This window comes from Cyrtonyx montezumae, unplaced genomic scaffold, assembly GCF_038088225.1.
Source record: "Cyrtonyx montezumae isolate F1298 unplaced genomic scaffold, pur_monq_1.0 scaffold_7, whole genome shotgun sequence".
Lineage (NCBI taxonomy): Eukaryota > Metazoa > Chordata > Aves > Galliformes > Odontophoridae > Cyrtonyx > Cyrtonyx montezumae.
In genome coordinates, this window is record NW_027072078.1 from 14,605,902 (window position 1) to 14,628,604 (window position 22,703).

Below are 22,703 nucleotides of genomic sequence, written 5' to 3' on the forward strand. Positions count from 1 at the left end.
AAGGGGGTGCCCCAATTGTCAGTTTTGACTGAGTGCCAGTTATACTGTCAAAGCACCCACAGAAAAGCCCTCAATGAATTATAAATAATAGACAAGACCTCAAGGTCAACTTTTTTTTAATAAAGCTTGGGGCTACCAGTCCCATCTAATAAGCTAACTTATTACTATATGTCTACAAGACAAAGTAGTGCTTCTGTTGATCAACATGCCTAGGCTGTTTTCAAAATCTGAGCTAACTCACTGGGCAACTTTAACAAGCTGGAATAACTATGGTAATTCCTAAAGGGCCCAGCTGGATCAAACAGCAGCATTCCAGTTATATGACGTTCCTGCTGTCCTCACCATACACTGTAGACCAGCACAGTGCTTATGCACTGTCACAACACCTTGAACTTGACACTGAGCTGCTCTGACATACACTTACAGAACAAAACTGCAGTGAGAGGAGCCAGCTTTTAAAACAGGATCCAGAACGTGGCCAGGTTATATGCTTGATATTGCAGATATAAATGCTGAACAAAAATGACTTTTCAAAGAACATCCAAAGGGATCGTTCTTAATGCAACCCAGGTTGCAGAGCCTGCAGATCTTACTTTTGAATGAGAACTGAACTTCAAATGCCCATCCATATCATTTCATGAACAGTTCTCACTGACACATCGGAAACATATCATATCCAGAATGGCTCAAAGACAGAACAAGACGTTTTTCTATCCTGGTTTTGACTTTTGATAAGTTTAAAACAGTTGCATTTACTTTCTGAGTTTCATATCAAAGCAAAATACAAGGGCAGTAATAATGTATCATCTGTCTGCTTCATTTTGAACAATTTATTTTGATTCAGAAGTATGATCAAAGACTTCATCTTTGTTTGATAAGTAAATAGTGACATTCCAGTCCATTTATTGTCACATATATTCCTGAAGGGTGCACCAGTGTAAGCCTATCTCATCACAGCAGATGATGCTAGCCTGGGATCACAGACCTCAGTTTGCTTTACATTCTCAGAGCTACATTTAAAATGCGCTCTGCATATTCTGAACTCTTCTGTGTAATTGTTGTTGATCGTGCCCTTTTCTAAAGCTGTGCATTCTACTGGAAATACATATATGTGCATATTTAAATTACATTTGTCTGCATACAGTACAGTAATACATATATTACTGTCTGTATGCAGACAAAATACATATATTACTGTCTATTAATATCTTTCAGTCTCAAGGACTTCACAAACCACTGAACAGGATTTCCCTCATACACGCACTTTTTTGTGTGAAGTCGTCCTGAAAATCCTGGGATTCCACAGGGAGGTTAAGTAATCTTTGCCCCAAATGAAAGAGCAGCTCCCAGTCCTGTCAGTGCACCTGCCCTTCAAAGCACCGACAAAAAAGTCTGCAGTGTCATAGCAATGGTACAGTCCAAACTATAAATATACCCACTTACTTAAGGGTGCAGCAAACTCAGCTTCAGTGTACTATGGCTTAATCATTATATGGTTGCTGATGGTCAATTTATAAAAGTTAGCTGAGTTGTATTATATTTTTAACAGCAACAGAGAAGACCACTCTCATGCAAACTCGGCATCATCATACTCAAACCAGGTTCCAGAGTACATCAGACTGTGGTAACATCCTCCTCAGAACCCCTCAAAACACCTTAAATGTTAATTTAATTTCTGTAGCTCTACTAGGAGCCACACTTCCCAAATTGAAAGGAACTGCTGATAGATTCATCATACAACCTAAGCCAATGGTGAAGTTATTTTTCTGGACCTACCACTTTTGAAAAGCAGCATGAGATCCAAATCAGTTGTGTCTGACCCATGTAAGATGTAGCTTTGTAGCAAACTTGACATTTTAGCTCAATATATAGCAACTGTTCTGTCTAGAGAGCTGCAGGGCAGACATCAACATGTCACTCAAAATGACAGCACATCAGAAAAGCTTTGAGTCATGCCTGTTGGGTCCTTTTATTAGCAGACATACATAACACAATAGTAAACTGAGTTTATCAATGCACTATGCTACTCCCTACCCATTCTTCATGAATACCAGTATGAGTGCAACAAGTAAAAAAGGAACACAAAACTCTCTTCCTTTTTTAGTTTCTTATCCTCTCCTTCCATACTCAAGGCATAGACACCAAGAATGACATTTCTTGATGAACACTTTTCAGGAACCTAACAGTATTTACAGCAGCTAAACAACAGCTCCACCAGTGAAGTGATACAGTTCCCTGAAGCTGTCCTTCCTCAGGCTGGAAGACAGCATTCCACTGAACTGCTGCTGTGAATTATTTTGAATGAAGAAACACATGCAGTGGTATAATCGAACAGACACAGATGGCAATCTGTCTAATTTATGTCAAGTATTTAATAGCATATAACAACATAATGTCAAAACAGGGACAATATTGCAATATCAGGAGTAGGTTTCCCTTACTGTTGTCCAGATTATTTAATCCCCTCCCAAAAAGTGAACATAAAGAAGTGAAAGGATTTTGACACATTCTACAGAGAAAATTAAGTCAGGGACAGAGTCTGCAGTCTGGCCTAAGAAACACATAAGATAGTGCTAGACTTACAGGGAATAGTTGGAAAGGAGGATAAGGTAGTCAGTAACAAGGCTACAACTTGTGTTACTTGACACAAGTAGGACAGGGGGTGAACAGCACAGCTACATGCTCACAGCATGTATTGCAACGTATTAATTCCTCTGAAGTTTTAATAGAAATCTTCCTAAACAGTTGTCTGAGCTTTTACAGTGTACACCTGGAATAGTAAGCTGTTTTAACTGAAGCTACTTATAGTGTTTCAGAGAGCAAAATATTTAACAAATATTTTAAATTTCTTCCTACTTGATAATGCATGTTTCATTTAGAGCAGATGGTAGTTTGCTATTTTACAGTAACTTGGCTTGTTTCCCTGAACACACTATCGGATTCATGTTATCTCATTCAAACCTGCAGTGTGACTTTTTAGGTGAATCATCCCAAAATTTGGCACCCATCATCACTGCTACAGACCCAAAGACAGTTTTGCTGGTGTGAAGAAAACAGAGAAACAAATAATAATTGTTATGGAAATCAGAGTGGTTGTTTTTTCCTTTTTTTAATTTTTAATTATTTTTATTTTGATAGAGAACCATCTGTGCCAATCAGTCTATGGCATCTGAGTCAAGTTCAGCTCTAAGATAAACGGATAAGTAGCTCTTAAAGCAGCACCAAGCTTATCACGCACAACCAGTTGAGCAGACCAACAGTTGGTTAACCCACAGTAGATGCTCTCTCGTGGATGACTAGTGCAATATTTCAGGCTGTCAGTGAGCTCAGGAAGTTCTCCTGTTTCACTTGGTAACACAACACTGACACAGCTGAAAGTGGCTCAAACAACTGCACTGCAATTAGTGTTACTGATCTTCCTCAGATTAGTGACACGGGGGAAAAAAAAAGTTAAAGCACTAATGAGCTGTGGATATCAGGAAATAGCTGTGTCATGAGGCTCCACTACCTTTCTGTGGGTGTGCTTCTTACTGAAGCAGTGTAATTCTATTCAGAGAGTTAAAAAAATTAGTGAAATTTCTTGTTCCTCAGCTAAATATGCACATCTCAGACTTGACACCCACCCACATCTATTACTACTACCACATGAACAACATAGTTTATATGAGTAGATTTGATAAGAGAACATAAACAATTAAAAAATACAAACAACAAACCACCAAACGTCAGCATTCTGAGACATTGTACCACATTTATCAGATGTAAAGAAAAATAAAACCTAAAATAAAAATCTCTGATAGCATCACAACTAATCAATTCCATACAAGAAAACGTAACAGTTTGGAAAAGACAAGATATGGATCAGCATCATGCAGTAGGATTCTTTCATATAAGCATCTACAAAAGGAGAAAACAACGTATAGAACAAAAAGTTTTCATTGACCTGATTTGTCAGAGATGTTGGCTGTGACTGGCGTGGAGCAGCTTGGGTTAGCCTTTGCGCTGTCCTTGGAAGACCCAACTTTTGGTTTATTTTTCGTTGCCTCTAGTGCTTTGACCTTCTTGGCATGCTTACTTCCTTTGTAGTGGGCCTCGGCCTGGCTCTACAAAGGAGAACAAATCAGGCTCACTTTTTTCTGTACTTCTGTATAACACAATGGATGATAAGGCAGAAAACTGACACTTTCAATAGTAGGCACCATATTATACCACCTAGAAAATTATAATAACATTATAGTAACAGTTTTCCAATATGTAATTTCTCATACGTTCGAATGTCAGAATCTTAATGAACAGTACATGCTTTTGCAAACTTGGAAAAAGAAGGCATATAGATTAGATATAGCTCTGTTACTTCTAATCTAATTCTTTGCTTCCGTGCTGCTTAAAGATTTAAAGAGCTATACAAATGTAAACGTGTCCAACTGAGAAAGATGCTACTCAATTTTTATGTATTGTTCCCTAGTCTTTATTGCTTGCAGTTAGAATTATTTAATCATTTTATAGGATGATATCTATCTGTTTGATCTAGCAAAGAAGTCAAAGTATTTCCATCATTACAGTAACAACAATTGAAACAGGCATTAATGACATTATGACTTCACTGTTAGATCAAGCAGGGAGGGATAAAAAGAAGAAACACCATACCTATAAAATTCAACAGACCCAAGTGAAATACAAGAAATGAAATATTTATCAGTCTTAATTGTTTTATAAATTGCTTTGCAATTTCTTCTTTTTTTTCCTAAAGACTAAGAAAATGAGAACCTGAAGGCCAAGAAATAAAGAGTTCTTTTTCCTTCTACTCTTTTCCTGCACTAAAGCATTGTAGCACGTGTTCTTCTTGGTCTGCCCCAATAAAACCGCAGAAATAGATGCCAAGCTATGTTTACTTCATCTTTGTCAAAAAAGTATCTACAGAAACTAGCTTAGTGTTTCTGAAGTTGCCCACTAAAGACACATAAACAAATGCTTGTTCAGTGACTTTAGTCTCCATTATTCTTCCTGAACGTCCATGACAAGCTGCCTTTACAAGTCAGGCCATTTCATTATTTGCAAAGCCTAGGCACTGCAAGCTTAATGCAACCTCAAATTTTGGAAATTTCCACTAATGCCTTTCAGTGCTTTTCTTGACAAAGTTTCATACAAGATACAATTTATTTTCATAAACTTTTCCATCATACTACTCAGCATTGCATTTTTCCCATTTTCAAACATAATGTTTTTCTTAATGATTTGAGAGGTAGTACTAGGTGCCTCTATTGAAAGTTACATATTAACTACAGAAGTTAATATAGTAGTTTCATATCAAAGTAAAATGCTTGGAGAAAGCATGCTTCATGTACCAAGATGACCACATCGTGGCACCTGGCATATAACACCATCAGTGCAAGGAAACTTTCACTAGTCCATGCAAAGACATTTCCTATTTAGTTCATTGTGTTAAAAACGAATTACATGCCCTATAAAAAGCAATTATGGGATCCAAACATCTCAGATGTTAGAAAGAGTGCTGCCATAACAAGCTAATAGTCATAAAGTAAGCAGAAATAGGTGTTACAATATAGTCACTTTTGGACAGCATGTAATATACATTTTATTATATGGAAGAGTATAACTGAGCAGTAGAAACAGCTGGACTAGACAGCAGAGTAGACAGTTTGGTGGAGACTTCACAAAAATCATATGCACCATCAAAACTGGTGGAGAACTGCAGTTAAAACAGGATGAAGTTCTTACACACTGAAGCTTTGTGATTGTACACCTTGTGAAACAGTGCTTTCTACCTTAAAATTACAGTGCATATAGTGGCATGTTGTGCCTATACATTTTTAAATAGATTGCAGTAAGCAAGCATTCTGAAATAAATCTTCCTAGATAAACTTTACTTTGAATTTCTTTGAAATTGAGATTATTTTTAATCTTTGTTATAAAAACAGTAGAGATTCTATTCATCACTTGCTATTAAACTGCATGATGGTTTTTAAACTTTTGGAATTTAAAACGTAAAAATGCAATTTAAGAATTATAAAAAGAATCTACACAGCTATACCACCACTACTACTACATGCACTACTTAAAGGGACACTTGTCAACTTCTGGGTTGGAGCTCCTCAGCTCTGAGTGAGGTAGAGGAATGCAGATTATTTGCACCCTGTTAGTGCAATGCACCTTAAGCAGGAACAGGAGCGAAGTACCATGACCCTGCCTTTCTCCACCTTTGCCAAGCTTTGTCCATTTCTCTGCACTTTGCTATTGCTCTGTGATGAGCTAGAAGGAGTGTCAAGCATAAAAAAAAAATAAACTATTCACAGACATGTACATATGTACTGAAATCAAAGCTCAAAATTGAGGAGTGTGTTTACCCTTCCCGTTATGATACTTTCAATTTCCAATAACAGCAAGGACAAGACTCTCCACTGGAGCACTCTAAAGTTGATGATGTCCCTTTAAATAACTGAACTCTTCTCCATGTGCACTGTGCTGTTGGTAGGACCATGTACTGCCTGGGGCCAAAGCTACGACACAGGAGACATAGGTGCACTCAAGAGAAAGGCTTAGTCAGTCAAATCCTTGATAATAAGCCTTTCTGCTGATATTTGCAATAATAGTGTCAGCAATATCAGTCAGAACCTACGATAGTCTTTGATTCCCTTCATTCAATCCTCACATACATGAGACCTGTTGAAAACAAACAAGCCCAAGCAGAATTAAAATTAAGACTTCCATAAACACAAAGCAAAGACCCAAGGATTGTGCTAAATGGCCTCACCTTTGACATAAATTGCATAATTACTATTTCTATACTAAGAAATCCAGAGCTGTACATCATGTGGCCCAAAGGTACTGCTGTGACTACTTAAGCCTAGTGTCCAAAAATTCCAGCCCTCCCCAGGCTGCTCAAACCAACCCTTATTTTGTGGGTGGTGAGCAGAAAAGCAACCTTTAGTAAATTTTGTCAAGCACATTCTACTAATTTTCACACTGAATTTGTCTAGTCTCAGCTTCCAGCATCTGGATTTTGTTAAAACTTTGCTACTTAGGCTCTTTCGACACATGTTCTGTGCATGGAAATAAAAATACTCTTTTCAAGCAGAAAGTTAGAGGATTATTCCTTGAAGTGATAAAGCAACATTTTCAGAGGTATCTGCAATTCAGAGCTTGCTTATTATCTGCTGTGAGATATATAATTTGATTCCATTGCTTTTGGTAGCAAAAATGTGGAAACAACATGAAGCAATTTCCTGTAATTCCTACAAAAACAATTACTATCTATAGATTTTCTGGAGTAACAGTTAACAAAAAGGGCATCCATAGCACTCTGAAATTAGAAAGCATGTTATGATTATTCCTGGTAACAATTATTCTGATTATTAATGTCCTGAGCATTACTAACCCTACTTTTATGAGATACTTGCATCGCATCATATACAAACCTATTTTTTCTAAATCCCATTGTTTCAACCTGTTTCTGGCACAATACAGCAATATATTACAGGTTACAGGCTTCTGTAATATATTAACTGAAATATTTAACATATCTTTGGAATAAGCCACAGCATAATATCTTTTTTTCTTTTCAGCTTATACAAGAAACATTCATTTTCATTTGCTCTGACAATCCAGAAGTTATAGTTTGAAAGATGCATGTTGCATAAAAGAAAGAGAACTTACCACTTTTAATATAAACCCCAATAAAACAACAAGCAAAATTAAAAACTACTACCCTTAGAATACAGCCTTTGAAATGGATACTGAATGTACACTTTTGATCCTCATTAACTCTAACAATCAATTCACGCAAATTTCATGTAATCAAAACTATATTTGTGAATGTAAAGAAATGTACACAGCAACAGTGGTGTTTCTTCAGATTCACAACAAACAAGAGCTATAAAAGCCAAAAAAAAAAGTAACCTTAAGTGATCTCACTATATTTGCCCATTCACAATAATTTTTAGTTGCATAATGATTCATTCCAGTGTACACAGCTGCATTTAGGAATAACTCAGTGAAGTAAAATAATTTTGTTGATGTCATTGTGTCACAATCCAATACTAATAACGTAACTAATGCTTTACTTCACACAAATTATTACATTTATTCTGCATATTCTAAAAACTAAATGTCTTGCAAAATAAAATTTGTAACTAGCATTACTATGACCATTCTTAATGAAATGTTTTCTAGGTTGTTGAGAGGGATCTAGCTGTGGTGTTCATTGCATGGTAGTTGGACTACATCCCCTTCAGAAGTCTTTTCTAAGTCTAAAGATTCTGTGATACTGTGATGTTCTTAGCAAACTTTGTATGCTGTAAGATTAATGACTTGGTTGAAGTAAGGACAACTTTTCCTCTCTTGAATACATTTTCCATTAGATTTTATTCAAAATCTAAAATTACTTGTGAATTTCTGCTTTTCATTATCAACTAAGTTTTACATCTAAGCATCAGCATGTTTGTCTGTGAGAGTACATGCAATACATTAGCCATAATGCATGCTTTATGTATGTAAGCCCACCTAATAAAACATCAGCAATGCAAATCTTCACGTTCACACGTTACAGTGCTTTCTAAGAATGCATGAATATGATTAGTATACAATACAGTCAGTAGCTTTGCTTAAAGTTAAATATGTGTATGTTTACATATATGTACAAAGAAAGATAATCAGGAAACACACAGATCATAGAGACACTGATAGCCATAGTACCTTTAAGAAACCTTTAAAATTAAGGCTGCAGTACAAAAGATGACAGAAATTGCCCCTCTCAGGAGGGGGAGTGACAGACTACTTGAAATCAGCACTATTCATTTTGACAGTTTTCAAGTGACTGAGTTTGAGAATTTATCTGGTGTATGAATGGCTAACTAAATGAATTTAATTTATTACTGCACAGAGAAGAAATGTGAACCTATCAGATCACTTCAATAACAACCTGATGCACCTGTACAAAATAATTTTATCTGTAGTATGAAGTTTAGATGCAATTGATGTTAAGAACAGGTGTAATTGAAGTAATCTGTAAAACTGAAGTATTTATACTTTTATTACACCAAAGCTGTATGTTATTTTTAAAATTCAGCTCTCAGTAGCTTTATGAAATCAAATTTCTTCAAATATTAAAGCAGATTACTACAACACGGAAAAAATGGAAAAGTGGTGAAAATCAGCCATATCATTAAAAAAAGTCAAACTCAGTTAACAGCTTTATTAAATAGTTGTTTTTGGACAGAACTTCCAGCATGTTTTAACTCTTTACACCCTGTAACCACATAGTATTTCTGTCACGATGAAGCTAACAACTTCCATCATTTTGTCAGGTCTGTCTTCAAAACAGAAAACTGCCCTCAAAAATTCCTGAGATTTACGCTTTTAATTACCTCCCTTCCTGCTTCACAATGTTCCAAACCCTACGAATCAGATCCAATAGTTTTATTTATAAGAAAAATGTAATACATTTGATAAAAGATGGCGACAGTTTTTTATTCGATGTCATTGATTATTTTGTGTTATCTTTTTGACATCCGTCCAAATTTGCAAAGATAGTGTTTGGCAACACTAGCCACAACTTTGAAAAATTGTCTTCTGGCTTTTTTTAAAAAGATGATCACTATCATCACATTATTTTTACTAGGTATATATACACACAGTAAGTTGAATGTCAAAATCTCAATGTCCAACTGTTGCATCTGCTTTTTTCAATCTTCGTACAAGGCATTTTGTCTTGATTTCTGAATCTTTGCAGCCAAAGCCAAAAGGCAGTGTCAGTCATCAATCACTGAGCACAACATGCTGTGCAGACACACACTTATGTCAATGAAAGGATATTGTATCAACAAGGTGGTACCCACTGGCTGCATCACAGCCAATGACCGTCCTACAAGCAAGGGACAGCAGGCACTGAGGGTAGCAGATATTTCATTTAGAAGCAATCAACAGATGACAATTTAAAATATGTAAATAAATGAACACTAGCAAACAAACAAATCAAGTGGACTGCTGGTGTAATGTGGCTGAGTTGGAGTACAGATGGAGAGAAAAGTGACTAGATTAGCACCAACAATATTAGTTAGTGCCCAAGGTACAAAAACTCTGTGGACTATCAAAACAAATAATGGGCAAATAGAACAGAGAGAATTTTATTTATTTCATAAGAATGGAAAAAAAAACTTTTGTCAAACCCTAATAGGTACCCTTGACTGATGTTTCTCCTGCAGGTGACAGTGCCAGTCGCTAGAGCAGAGAAGAACAGACAACTCAGCATAGCCTTATCTAAGCTCCACAGCTGCTGCAGGGACTAATTGCCACACAGCATCTGCAGGAGATGTGCCAGAGGGAAGTAGAAAAGAAAGCCTAGAGTAAACAGAGAAGGAATCTCTGGGAGACAGCAACAGATATCTTTCCTGTGCCTTATTGTCACTGGACCCTGTAATGAGTTTTATAAGGATAGAGCAAACCTTCCTCAAGCTGCTTTTAGTCTCTGCTAGAATGTCTGCAACATAAATAACCTCAATAGACCAGACCTACAAAGTTAAGATGAACACCTACTTAACAAAGCTTATCCACAGTCCATATAAATATAACCATGGGTTTGAAAGGAATCCCAGGATTCTTAAGAGGATGAAACTATTTTTGATAGGCTAGGCTAGATCTTTCTCAGCATGTTGCATTTCCTCATGGTAGAGCACAGCTGCATCTCTTGCTCTGGCATCCTCTATACAAAAAAAAAGATCTGACTCACTACGACAGTCTGCTCCATGAAGAGGATTCTCTCTCTTCTACCAATCTCTCTTCTATCAATCCCCACAAAATGTTGGAATCTCCAAATCAACTCTGCTTTTAACAAAAGTAAATAAAATTATGCAAAGTCAAATACTTGATTTTATTAACCTTCTATTCCATTCCACTTCAATTTACTTATTTTTACTTTTCTGAAAATTCAGAAAAAAAAACAAATGTGTTAGGCCACAGTTCTCAATTAAAGTAGCACAAAATATTTCTTCAAATATTTCTACATAGCAATATACAAAAAATTTGACATGCTTCTGTTATTTTACCCTTGTAGATTTTCTTTGAAATATATTAGTGTAAATCTACACTAGCAGAGACAGCAGGCCCACTATGCCACACAGTGCTCTCAAGAGTGCTGTGATATGGCTTTAACTGCCTGGATTTAACAAACTAATTTCTATGTGCTACTTCTATACCATGTGAAAAATACATGGATAACTCTATACAAAAACCGTAGCTTCAAATGACTTGTTAGATTTTATGAAAGACAATATAGAGTACTTGAATATATGCAAACATAAACACAGGTATGTAAATTTGATCTCCCTTAATTGAGAAAGACATGATCTTCCTTAACTCAATCGTCTGCCCACTGGCAAAGTTAATAGCATTAATTTCTAAAGGCACATTTGGGAAATGTTTATGGGAAATGATTAGCACTAGTGGATTTGCGTAAGTGTTGTACAAGTAAAGCATATAGCTTCTGACTTTTAAAGGTGTATGGCAGAGATGGTGGAAAAAAGGAGAAAGGGGACACCAAGTCACACTGACACTTAATGATAATGAACAGAACCTCTCTATAGCTACATATATACACCAAATTACAACACTCCAGAAAAAGATGGACTACGTTTTGTCTTTCAGAGTTTCTACACAAGCCACATCAAAAGTCTTCCCATACTATTAGAAATTGTTACTTCACGTTTTCTTTATACTCTTACACAAGCAAAATAGCTAAAGTAGCAAGCAATCAATGGTTTATTCTTCTTATTCTGCTTTTACAAAACCAGTCTAACCACGTAACATCACTTTTTGCATCCTCCTTAAGTTTTAAAGCTGACAGTTATTCTATTTGTAAAACCCTGAAACTAAACTCTGTTTTTCACCCCTCTAGGTAAACAATTCATAATTTGGACTTACCTCAATCATTTTTTAAGTACTCCAACTATTTACCATATGCCTTGTTCCAGCCAGCTCTACCTGCATTTACAAAGAATTGCTTCCTAATAAATTCTTGTATTTAGAGACCTTTTATACAAACACACACACACACAAAAGTTGACTGTACCCTTGCAGGAATCTATTTTTGCTATTTAAGTTTTGCTTTATGAAACAAATACAAACAACACATGATTAAGAACAAAAAGTAATCCAATCTGATTGTGAAGAAGAAACTATACGAGGAGGGCAGTGATGGCAAAACTCACCACTTTTTTTTATTATGTTAGAAGAAAAGTAGCATAATCTTAGCAGAGTTTATTTCTCAATATAAAGAAGGTATCACTTCAACATTAGATGTATTTACTCCCAGAATGAAAACAACTTGTTTTAAAATGCTTTCCAAACCTAATGTTACACTTCCTCCTCCTGCTCAGTGAGATCTGCAGATCCCTCCTCCAGATACGATGGCAGAACACAATCATTGCAGACACAGGAGCAGAAGAAACCTTTGCAATTTACTGTGCAAACTTAACGGGAGGTTTGACAAATATAAATTGACTAAGTCAGAATTATTTTGGTCTATTGATCAAGAGCAGCAAGTACCAAGAGTGTGAATAAAAGATTACAGGCAAGGAAACCAACCTTCTTCTACAGACAAATTTCCATTGGTTTGTACATTATTAATGGAATAGATGAAGTAATACTAGGATCAGATCTGAAGCTTCAAACACCATGAAAATGAAATGCATTTAATAAAAGAAAACAACTTAATAGCAATTCTTTGCTCATTTTTGTTTCATTTGCTTGCATAATTTAGGTCAAAGGAAGTTCAAATAAACAACATGCCACCATACACAAGGAGCATGTCAGCTTTGCAGAGATAAGAAAAAGGAATAAATAAGGAAGAATTTAAAACTGTGAAGTGGATGAACTGCAAATCTTCTACAGTATGTTGCTCAAGGATTTGATGAAAGCTATCATCATTTTGTGCCACCAGGAAGGGTCTCAAAACATCCACAGGAAGTTGCACAGTGGAAATGATCCATTGAAAGGCTCAGCAGATAAGATGGTCAGAAATATCTGACTTCCTTCTCCACATCAAGTTAAGGAAAAAGTATACATCATCTTTATGAGCATAAAACAAACAAACAAGCAAACAACAACAAACAAACAAAAAAAGCCCAATATCTTCATCAAGGAAATGTAGAAGAGTTTGTAGAGCTAAATTGAACATTATCTAACACTGTGACAATGCAAATTATCACAGGGGTAGGAGAGGAACGACATTTAAATATAAAATAAGTTCTCGCATTTGGGGAGAGGGGTGTTGAAAATGTAACACAGATGAATAACTCTCAGAAGATCAAACCTGGAGGAAAGATTTAAAATTGCACATAAGCTTCCCATGAGAAACTAAATAATCTGATGAAAGGCTGCACAGCTTTTACAATTGAAGCACTATTCTATGCAAACCTGTTCTCAAAACATTTTTGTATGTTCTGGTGATGAAATGTTTGTGAAACTTTATTCTATATTCAAGTATTTTCTAGTATTAATATAACCTTACCTAGAGTCTTAGTACAGTTTAAAATCAAATTTCCAGGTTGTTTATGAATGTCCTGTTATGAAAAAATGCTCCAGAAAGGAAGGAACTGCTTTTTATCACTACCACCAGCATGGTCATAATGCTTCATCTATTCTTAAAACCACCCATTACAAAAGAGCTATGATTTCTTCTAACAGCTAGAACTGCTTGTATTAAACACATATAAAAAGAAAGAAGCACAACACTGTAAATACAAGGCTATAATTTGACATGCTATAGTAATGCCACCATTGGAAGCAAAATATGATATGAACTTTTTGTTCTGTCTTGTCAACAAGTAAGATAGGAAAAAATGCTCAGTTGGCAAAAGTACAAAACGATATTCTATTTCATCTCTTCTTTCTTCTGCCACTGAGTTATGATTCAATCTGTCTGCCTTGAAATACTGTCTGACCATTTGAATGTCAGTGTGAAATCCTCTAGGGACAGGACCCGCCATCAAAAGGGACTCCTTAGAAGGAGAGGGAAGATCAGGAACAGGCTGAGCCACTCTCGCAGAGAGGAAATAAGATCCTACTCAGAAGCAAAATTCAGATCCACAGAAATTTTTAAAAACTGTATTGGTTCCTTGTCTTAATCAGTAAAAGTGGGTATTTAGATCAGGAATCAGAGCAGAAAGATTTTCTTTAAACGTAAACCTTAACCTTAAAAAGGAAACAAGTGGAAAAAAAAAAGACTTTAGAAAACTGTTAACTAAGTAGATATTGCTACTTCAAAGAAAGTTTAGTAAGCTTGTCAGAAGATGGCAGATTTTTTACTCAGAAATCAATTTGAAGGTAAGACAGCAATGCTTCAAAATCCATGCCAGGCTAGACAAGAAAGTCAAACTTGAGAAATTACATTACAAACCGCTTCAAAAGTCAATGGTAGAGGCAAGAGAAAAATCAGAGCAATAGATGACTTTATATGCCTTTATTGAGAATTTCTAGTAGTACCAAGACAAGTCTTAAGGAGCTTCCTTCAAACTATTTCTCACAATAGCAAAATATCTATCTAATATTCATGCATCACTTAAGTACTTGTTCTTACACTCTGAAGCAACAAAATGAGTTTTAAAATTTTTATTAGCCTAAGAACAAATATATAAGTGTCAGAGGTCATAGTTTTCTAAAACAATTTTTTTTACTTGCTAACTTTCTTGATTTTATTTATTTTTCACACAGCTTGAGTAAAAGTAGCTGGATACATACTTCAGGCATTTTGGACAATGTGTTCTTTTGGACTGCCTATTTTCATTTTTCCTTTAGAATTATATTTCAGAAAGTAGCTTCTTTGAACTTTATCTCTCTCAAAAGACAGCTAGAAGTAAATACTCAAAATTGTTACAACTGAAAGCTACTGGAAAGGCGACTTCATTAAGAAATCCAGAGACATTATCAGAAAGAACATTGGAACAATAGAAAAAAATGTCTTTTGAAAGGTAAGTGGGTATGACATTGTATGACATTAAGAGAACACAGTTTTTCTGTTCGCTCCCTCTTGAACGTTATTGGACTTTCCAGTGGTTTGCTGTAAATGGATGTGGCATTGGCTATCATGACAGTCTTTTTATCTGGAAGCACAGAAGTGCAGCTGTACTAGCATTTCTGTATATGGTTGACTACAAACCATGTTTAAAAAGTCTTGAACTTGAGAAAAAAGTACAGCTGGCTCCCTAGGTACCAGGACAAAGGTGTATGGCAGCAGTCAACACCAGACTTCTAGCTCTAAGAGGGCAAAATATAAAGTTGAGCAGAATGTATGCAGAACAGGATATCAACTTGGAGAAAAGAAGCTTGGATTAATTATACCTCTTTTGAATGAACAAAAAAAAAAAAAAAGGAAAGAAAATAGCCAGTACTCACGTCAGAGTTAAAGCGAAGCTGGCAGACATTACAGGAAATGACTTGCTTCTTCTTTGGGGGAATGGACACTCCAAAGGTATGGTTTATGACTGCTTTTTGCACAGGATCCATCTGGAGAACAAGCAAGAATCCATTAACAACTTCTCACAGAATTTAGTATAAGAAAAAAAAAACAACACCCCAACTTCATGCTGGAGGCCTATTTATGTTTGGAGATATATAAAAAGAGATAATAATTAGACTTAACACAAGTTGGGGAATTGGTAGTATAAGATATTTATAAAAATATCTTATGAAAAAATGGAAGCTTCACTGTTGCTGCCACCCTCAATCTACCAAGTATTCCCTTCCCAAATCCTGCACATTTTCCATGCTCCAAAGGCTTCAGTAACATCTGAATTGCAAAAATCCTCCTGAAAGCCTGCCTGTATCACCTGGTGATTCAAGAGACATTAATGAAAAACTACTTCTTCCCCCTAAAAACTCAGGGTCATTTATCTCTCATCTCTTAGAGATGTTTTTTGTGAGAGGAGGTCCTTTGCAGGCTATATTAGGAACTTCACCTGAGAGGAAAACGATCACAATTCTCAAACATTTCCATGCAGAACTGATGACAGACCCCATGGTAAGACAAGTTCAGAGAAATGGGCAGAGTGCATTGGCCCCAGGAAAATGTACTAGTCACCACACCTCAGAAAACATTCTGACACTGGAAAAATTGAGATAAATGAAGCACTGAATATATTAATAATAAATTTGCTTGAGCATTTTCACAATCTGGAACTGCACTGAGGCCTCAATTAAGCATAATGTTCACAATGCAGTATGGAGAAAAAAATAAAATGAACTAATTGACTCAAGCACTGTTTCAAATCACATAAAATAGTGTAACTGGACTGATTTTCTAGCTGTGTTGCTTGGAGCAGGAGGCTGGAGCAGGTGACCTCTGAGGTCCCTTCCAACCTTCATCATCCAGTAAGTCTTTGTGCACATACAGTCCTCTATACTTAGTTAAGATGTGAAATGGATTCTGAAAAGGAGAGAGGGAAAATGGCAGTCTACAAGAAAAGAGAAATTCTTATTTCCCAACTTCATTTTTAAACCACCACAAGAAGTAATAGTTCAATTTACTATAAATACGTATTTTTCTGGAGCTTGTTTGCAGCCACAGTGATGATTCTTCCTTTACAGCGTTGTCTATGAGAAAACAAACCTGGCTATGCAATCCTGAGTGTGATACACATCGCATACGATACTAAGCTGACTTATAAAAGGAATCAAGAAAAGTTGAAGATAACGTTTATTAGTTAAAGAATAATTTGTCACATAATTAGTTAAATGAGTTAAAGAACTGTAACTTAGCTGCTGCTTCCAGAGTTTCTAAATCTGAGGATCAAAACTGTAATTTTCCATTGGTACAAAATCATGCTTGCAGAGAAACCTGCACTGATGAGGCCTTCCTCTGCATGTATGCACATGTAGTAGCTCACAAATTTAAGAAACTAATTTTGCGTATCTCCCAATCATCCATAATCTAATATTCAACTCTAATTTTTTTTTTTTTTTGGACAGAAGCTAGACAGGATTTCTTGCCAGACTCTTCTTAAGTAAAACATGATTTTGTAAATGTTATTACTAACAAATTTTCTGGATATAACTTCTAATCAGCTTTTCTCGTTAATTCTGGATTTCATTGCCATGAAGGTAAAATATTAAGGGAAATAATTATGAAAGTAAAAAAAGCCATTTTGAATGAACTACTGATTTATAATTGTAGCAACTCATTTTCATTTAATGTGAAAAAGTCTAAAATAAAAACCAAAATATTCTTATTCCCTGTTTCATCTACTTCTAGAATAAAGTAACAGTCCCATAAAATCAGTTTCTCACTTGTACTACTTACAGCATAATATTGGACAACTATACATGCAAATTAAAAGATCTTCAGTGCTCATTTTATAGTAAGTCTGTCAGTCAATATTATAACATTTAAGTATTAAAATATTGCTGTATCATTACAGAGTAGATTTTTTTTCCTTAAATAAAATATATGCTTTGCTTTTAAACTTAACTAGAAATTGGTAGATGAAGTCAACTAGAATAATACAGTAATGCTGAAAAGTACCTCAACCATTTGAAGTGTCCGAGATCAGCGAGAAGAAATAGCCAAAATAGCCACTAGTGTCTGCAGTCTCGTTAAAAAATAAATAAATAAAAATAAAAAGCAAAAAAAGCAGCAATACTCAATGACTCCTCTGTGTGTACCAGATAGCAATCCACAGTGCTAGCGTTAGCAGTCATCCGCTCAAAAACACACAGGGCAGACTATACACAAAATCCTAGTTTCAAACAGATGCACCACACAAGAACAAACTCCCAAATAGCTCATGTTGCCTCCAGACAGTGCTACTTGGGCACCCCCAGGAGTTGTTACTGATCCTACCCAAACCTGAGCCTTGTACATTGCCTGGTCACAATTAGAATTCAAGAAGCACAACATTAACAATTAATAGGTTTTAAATATATCAGAAACTAGGGTGGATTACAGGATGCTGGAAAAATTAAAAAGCATCTCCGTCAGATGATTAATGCTGCAGGATAAGCTGATGTCAGATCTTTAAACAAAATTATCCTCTTCATTGCAGGGAGAGGGAGCAAATTATTTATTGAGATATATATTAGGAAATGACGCAGGACACTTGGCACAGTTGGGAGCACCAGTATTTAAAAAGCAGTTCTATAAAATGGGTTTATTCTGAAAATAACTGCAACTAAACAGTCTCCATAAATAATAAAATTTTGCACTATGCTGTTCCTGGTACAGGACAAGAATTAATAAATAAGAGGTTCTGGTAGCCATAACCAAGTTTAACAACTTCTAAATCTTGTTCTCCTATTTCAGATCAGTTAAACAGTCAAATTTAAGACATTGACTAAGTTGAACATATTATCACTTTGCAATGAGTCTCCCTAAAGCCAAAGTGAACAAAGATTAACAGAACCTGTACAGGTTTCAGCAGAAATCTCCTCCTAATTCTAATTTCACAACATAAAAATATGAGAAACATCTACAGCCACCAAGGCTGGTGGCAGTGACTTTCAAAGCTGGAAATGTTGGAGCAGTAACAAGCAATTGAAAATGATAGAATGGCTAAACTCTATAGCACCTCTCCCTAGCTTCCCTTCTGCTCCTCCAAAAAGCCATATTTAGTCAGAGAATGAGCAGAATAAACATACATGCCCACCTTTTTTCATACAATTCATACTTTTTTTTCCCCCAACAGAAGTGTTGCAGAACCAGGTATGCTTTCCATGTATTTGGCAAATCCCAATGACCTTCTCTTCCATATGCTTTCCTAGTCACCTTCTGAACACTGGGAAAAACACCACACTTTGCACTGAGCTTCATTCCCTAAAAGCTTCTGTGCCAAGAAACAGTTATTCTTCATTAAGCCTAGCTCCACAACTCAATTTCCTAAGACCCGTATCACGTATCAAGTTAACTCTGCATAACTTGATCATTCCACACATGGAGGCTGTCTCACTCTTTGGAATATCTTTGTTGCTCTTCTCAGTTCTACTATTAGTACAAATTCCACAAAGCATTTTGAAGAGATGGATAGGAACCATATAGCATACTCATGGAGGATCAGTAACAAACTCTGAGCTGATGTTTTTATGGAATCACCTACTACAAGTCCAAGGGTCACATGCTCAAGTCTTAGAGAGGGAAAAAAAAAAAGAAAGAAAAAAACAACCAAACAAAAAAAAACTAGAAAAAGCTAGGTATTATTTCTAGGCCTTAAAAAAATACTAGTAAGTTGACACTACTTTGCAAGAAAAGATGGCATTTAGATGGTGTTTATGATATTGCAAACCCTGAATACTTTCATTAGTTTTTACTCAGATGCAATTTCCAGTTTAAAAGATTGTATAAACCCCAATTTATCTGAGCTGAAGCTTTTGGTGCTTGCTGAGTAGCCAGACAGGCAGCCTAATGGCAAAGCAGCAAGGCTAAATTGCCATTTCTGCCTATTAACCTAACTTTCATTCTACTTCTGGTGCACTTAGCTATTAATTCACACTAAACAAGTGTCATACATATTACTGTGACCAGTACAACAAAAATCTGCATGCTAAAGCTATCTTCTCATAACAGCAGCAATAAAGCTTCTGTCTCACTGCACTAGAACTCTGGGATCTCCAAATTAGAGTAAATTTTAAAATTGTGACTGGGAATCTGTTCAGTTACCTTTTATTGTAACTCTCAGATCAAATCTGTTGAGAAGTAGTTGTAACAGAATACTGATAGGTGACTATGAGAGATTTAATGGAGAATCACTTAATCACTGGTCATTAAGAAACTTCTGTACAATCACTGAGAGTGGCCTTAAGGCATACTATGCTGTTCTACTCTCATAAAACAAAATTTTCAACCATATGTGGAAAAAACTGACAATATAATCCAGTGCTTCCCTCTGGCAGTCATGGCAAGCAAGCAGTGGCATATATAAATTACCAATGTAAGACAGAAACTAAATAAACTTCTGGAATTTTTCCAAACTGCTACACAATCTGCTTATGTGTGCATCTTTCTAAAAAAAACATTATAAGCAAGCACTTAGGCAAACACCAGTAAATATCCTGCAGATTAGATCTTCCCAACGTCCTTCTTGGTCACAAGGCCATGCGCAGTCATGACTCATTCTGTGATTGTGCTCCAGATGTCAGGAACACTGAGCAGGTTGCCACCACACAGAACGGCGATTCACTGAAGTTCGCCGTAAATTCTGCCATTTACATACAGCCTTCTACCAGAATAGTGCACATCATGATGACTAAGTCAGTTATGGAAGTAAACAGCCATATTCAACAGTGTTCATTTTTAAAATGGCCACTGTAAAACCAGAAATGTTGTAGTGCAACACTGGACATGATTGGCAAAACCCAGACTGGCAAATCTGTTCTCTCCATGCTCGTGCTGCTTTTGTCACAGCAAAGGAAGTATTTCTCTCTGGGCTAATGCTCATTGCAATTTACTGCTCAAGTGAACATTATGCTGTTTCACATTTCCTTGCTTTTATGCATTCCTAGAAACACTCACTGTCTTTTCTTACAGTAACTCTGTCAATATATTTCAGCCCTGCTAACCTAGCACAGAGTGCAACCCAGAGATGAACATCTTATATGGCAGGCATGCAAACACCACCTCGCTCTCTGCAATATTTGGAGGTTCAAAAAAAATCAGGAGATGTAAAATATCATAGAATCGTTTTTGTTGGAAGGGATCCTAAAAGGCCTTTTGGCCCCTGTCTTGGTTTTATGATTTCTGGTATTGGTATTCCACATCGTAACATCATGTAGTACAGTGGAAGTTAGAGTTGATGCTCCAGCTCCTTGGAGTGATAGCTCTGGGTATACCTGCCGCAGAAGAGAAGAAGAACTATGTACCCCAGAGGACTTCGCACTGCTTTGCATTTTTCCATTTTCTGCTCAGAGTGAAAGATAAAAACTGTTTGTTTGTCACGAGACACAGCTGCTGCTCACTAGCCATCACATCTTCAGCATTAGCATAAGGCCTTCAGTTTATCAGACACTCTCTCCTTTCATTTTATTTATTAGCTTCAATTCCAATTATATTGTATTATTTTGCATCCCAATATCTTATTTAGTAAATTAGCTTTCCTCCTCAGATAGTTCTGGCTGTTTTGTTTCTAGGCCCATCGCCCTTTCCCCTTTTTCCGTTCCCCCTTCCCCGGGGCATGGGTCCATGGGTCCCCCGCCCCAATCACCACAGAACCTGGCCGAACCAGCCCATAAACTGTTGACATCCCCAAACCCTTGCAATGAACAGGGACACCTACAGCTAGATCAGGTTGCTCATATCCCTGTCCAGCCTGACCATGAATGTCTCCAGGGATGGGGCCTCTACTGCATCTCTGGGCAACCTGTTCCAGTGCTTTTCTATTCTTATTGTAAAAATGTTTTTCCTTATATCCAGTCTATATCTCCCTTCTTGTTTGAAACCATTTCCCCTTGTTGATCATTTTGTGATAGAACAACTGATACAGGGGAGAGCTCTTTCCAGATTGCCCCCAGCTGATTCAGAGACGAATATTTAATTAGAACATATAATATTAGAATACAACAAAACATTCTTTTGCCATAATCCTGTGGTTTAAGTGATCATTGCTTTTAACACTTTTTATTAATTAACAAACCACAGCTTCTCTTACTGTTCTTGCACATTATGCATTTACATATAGTATAAAATTTGGATCTTAATCAAACCCAACCTTACACAGGCTGGAACGAATCCATGACTTTATCAAGAATGTCTGCTCTCTCCTTAAAATTAAAATAAATTAAGAAGTTCTGAGTAGATGCCTTTCCCCAAGTGCAGAAATGCATTAGCTTGCATTCCTTGCACCCACCAAGACAAGTCTGACCTCAGGGACTAATATCTCCCTTCTCTCCCACATGGTTTCCAAAAACACAGGAACACTGTACCCTGAACACAAACCTTCCCGAATACAACTCGTCGCTGTTTGTCCCTCCACATCTTGATCGATTTGGCAGCAAGCTCCAGCTTCCCCAAGGAAAACAGTGGTTGTGTGAGCCATGACCTCTGCACACTATCACTAGACAGAGAAATCAGCCAGAAGGCATTTTAAACAAAACAAAAATCCTGTAATTCACCTGCTAACATGTCATACTGCACATACCCATGAAGAGCTGCTGAAATAACAGTTGATATTTAAAAAATAAAAAAGGAAATAAAAACCTTTGGAGTTTACATTTCAATATCTTTTTTAAGTACAAGACTATTTTAGCACAAGGGCATCCAAAACCGGGAACAGCCTTTTATGTCTTAAAAAAGATGAAATTATTAATAATTCAGCTCTATCAATTTTCCTTTTAGAGGTTACTGTTGAACTAACTTTATTTTTGAAAATTCTACATTATTTCTGCCAACAGAGCTGCAGGTCTGGAACCCTGGACTCGGAACATTGATTTTCTGTCTCCTATCAGCAGCAGTTGGGCTCCACTTCCTTATGTCCACTCCAACGGCCTAATGAAGAGTCCCCTAGAGTACTACCCTCCTGTATGCTCCCCTTTAAAGTCTAGCTTGCACAGGAAAATGAAAAAGGACAATTCCTGATTCTGTTCTTGTATCTGCAATTACAAAGAATACTGACAGCTCCATCCACAGTAATTTGAAGATTTGTTTTGGTTTAGAAGACATTACATCTGATTTCTTAAAATATACATGATAATTTTACACACTAGAGAGCTTC

The 22,703-nt window shown here is 36.3% G+C and overlaps 1 protein-coding gene across 3 annotated transcripts in view; it reads right to left on the reverse strand.

Annotated features, from left to right (window-relative positions):
- Positions 1-22,703, reverse strand: part of ZNF385B (zinc finger protein 385B) — a 140,654-nt gene that overhangs the window by 17,328 nt on the left and 100,623 nt on the right. For all 3 annotated transcript variants that reach the window (XM_065750485.1, XM_065750486.1, XM_065750487.1), the window contains 2 exons: positions 15,406-15,516; positions 3,944-4,103 (listed from right to left, as the gene is read on the reverse strand). In XM_065750485.1, the coding sequence (XP_065606557.1) occupies positions 3,944-4,103; positions 15,406-15,516 (271 nt within the window). The remainder of the gene's footprint in view (positions 1-3,943; positions 4,104-15,405; positions 15,517-22,703) is intronic.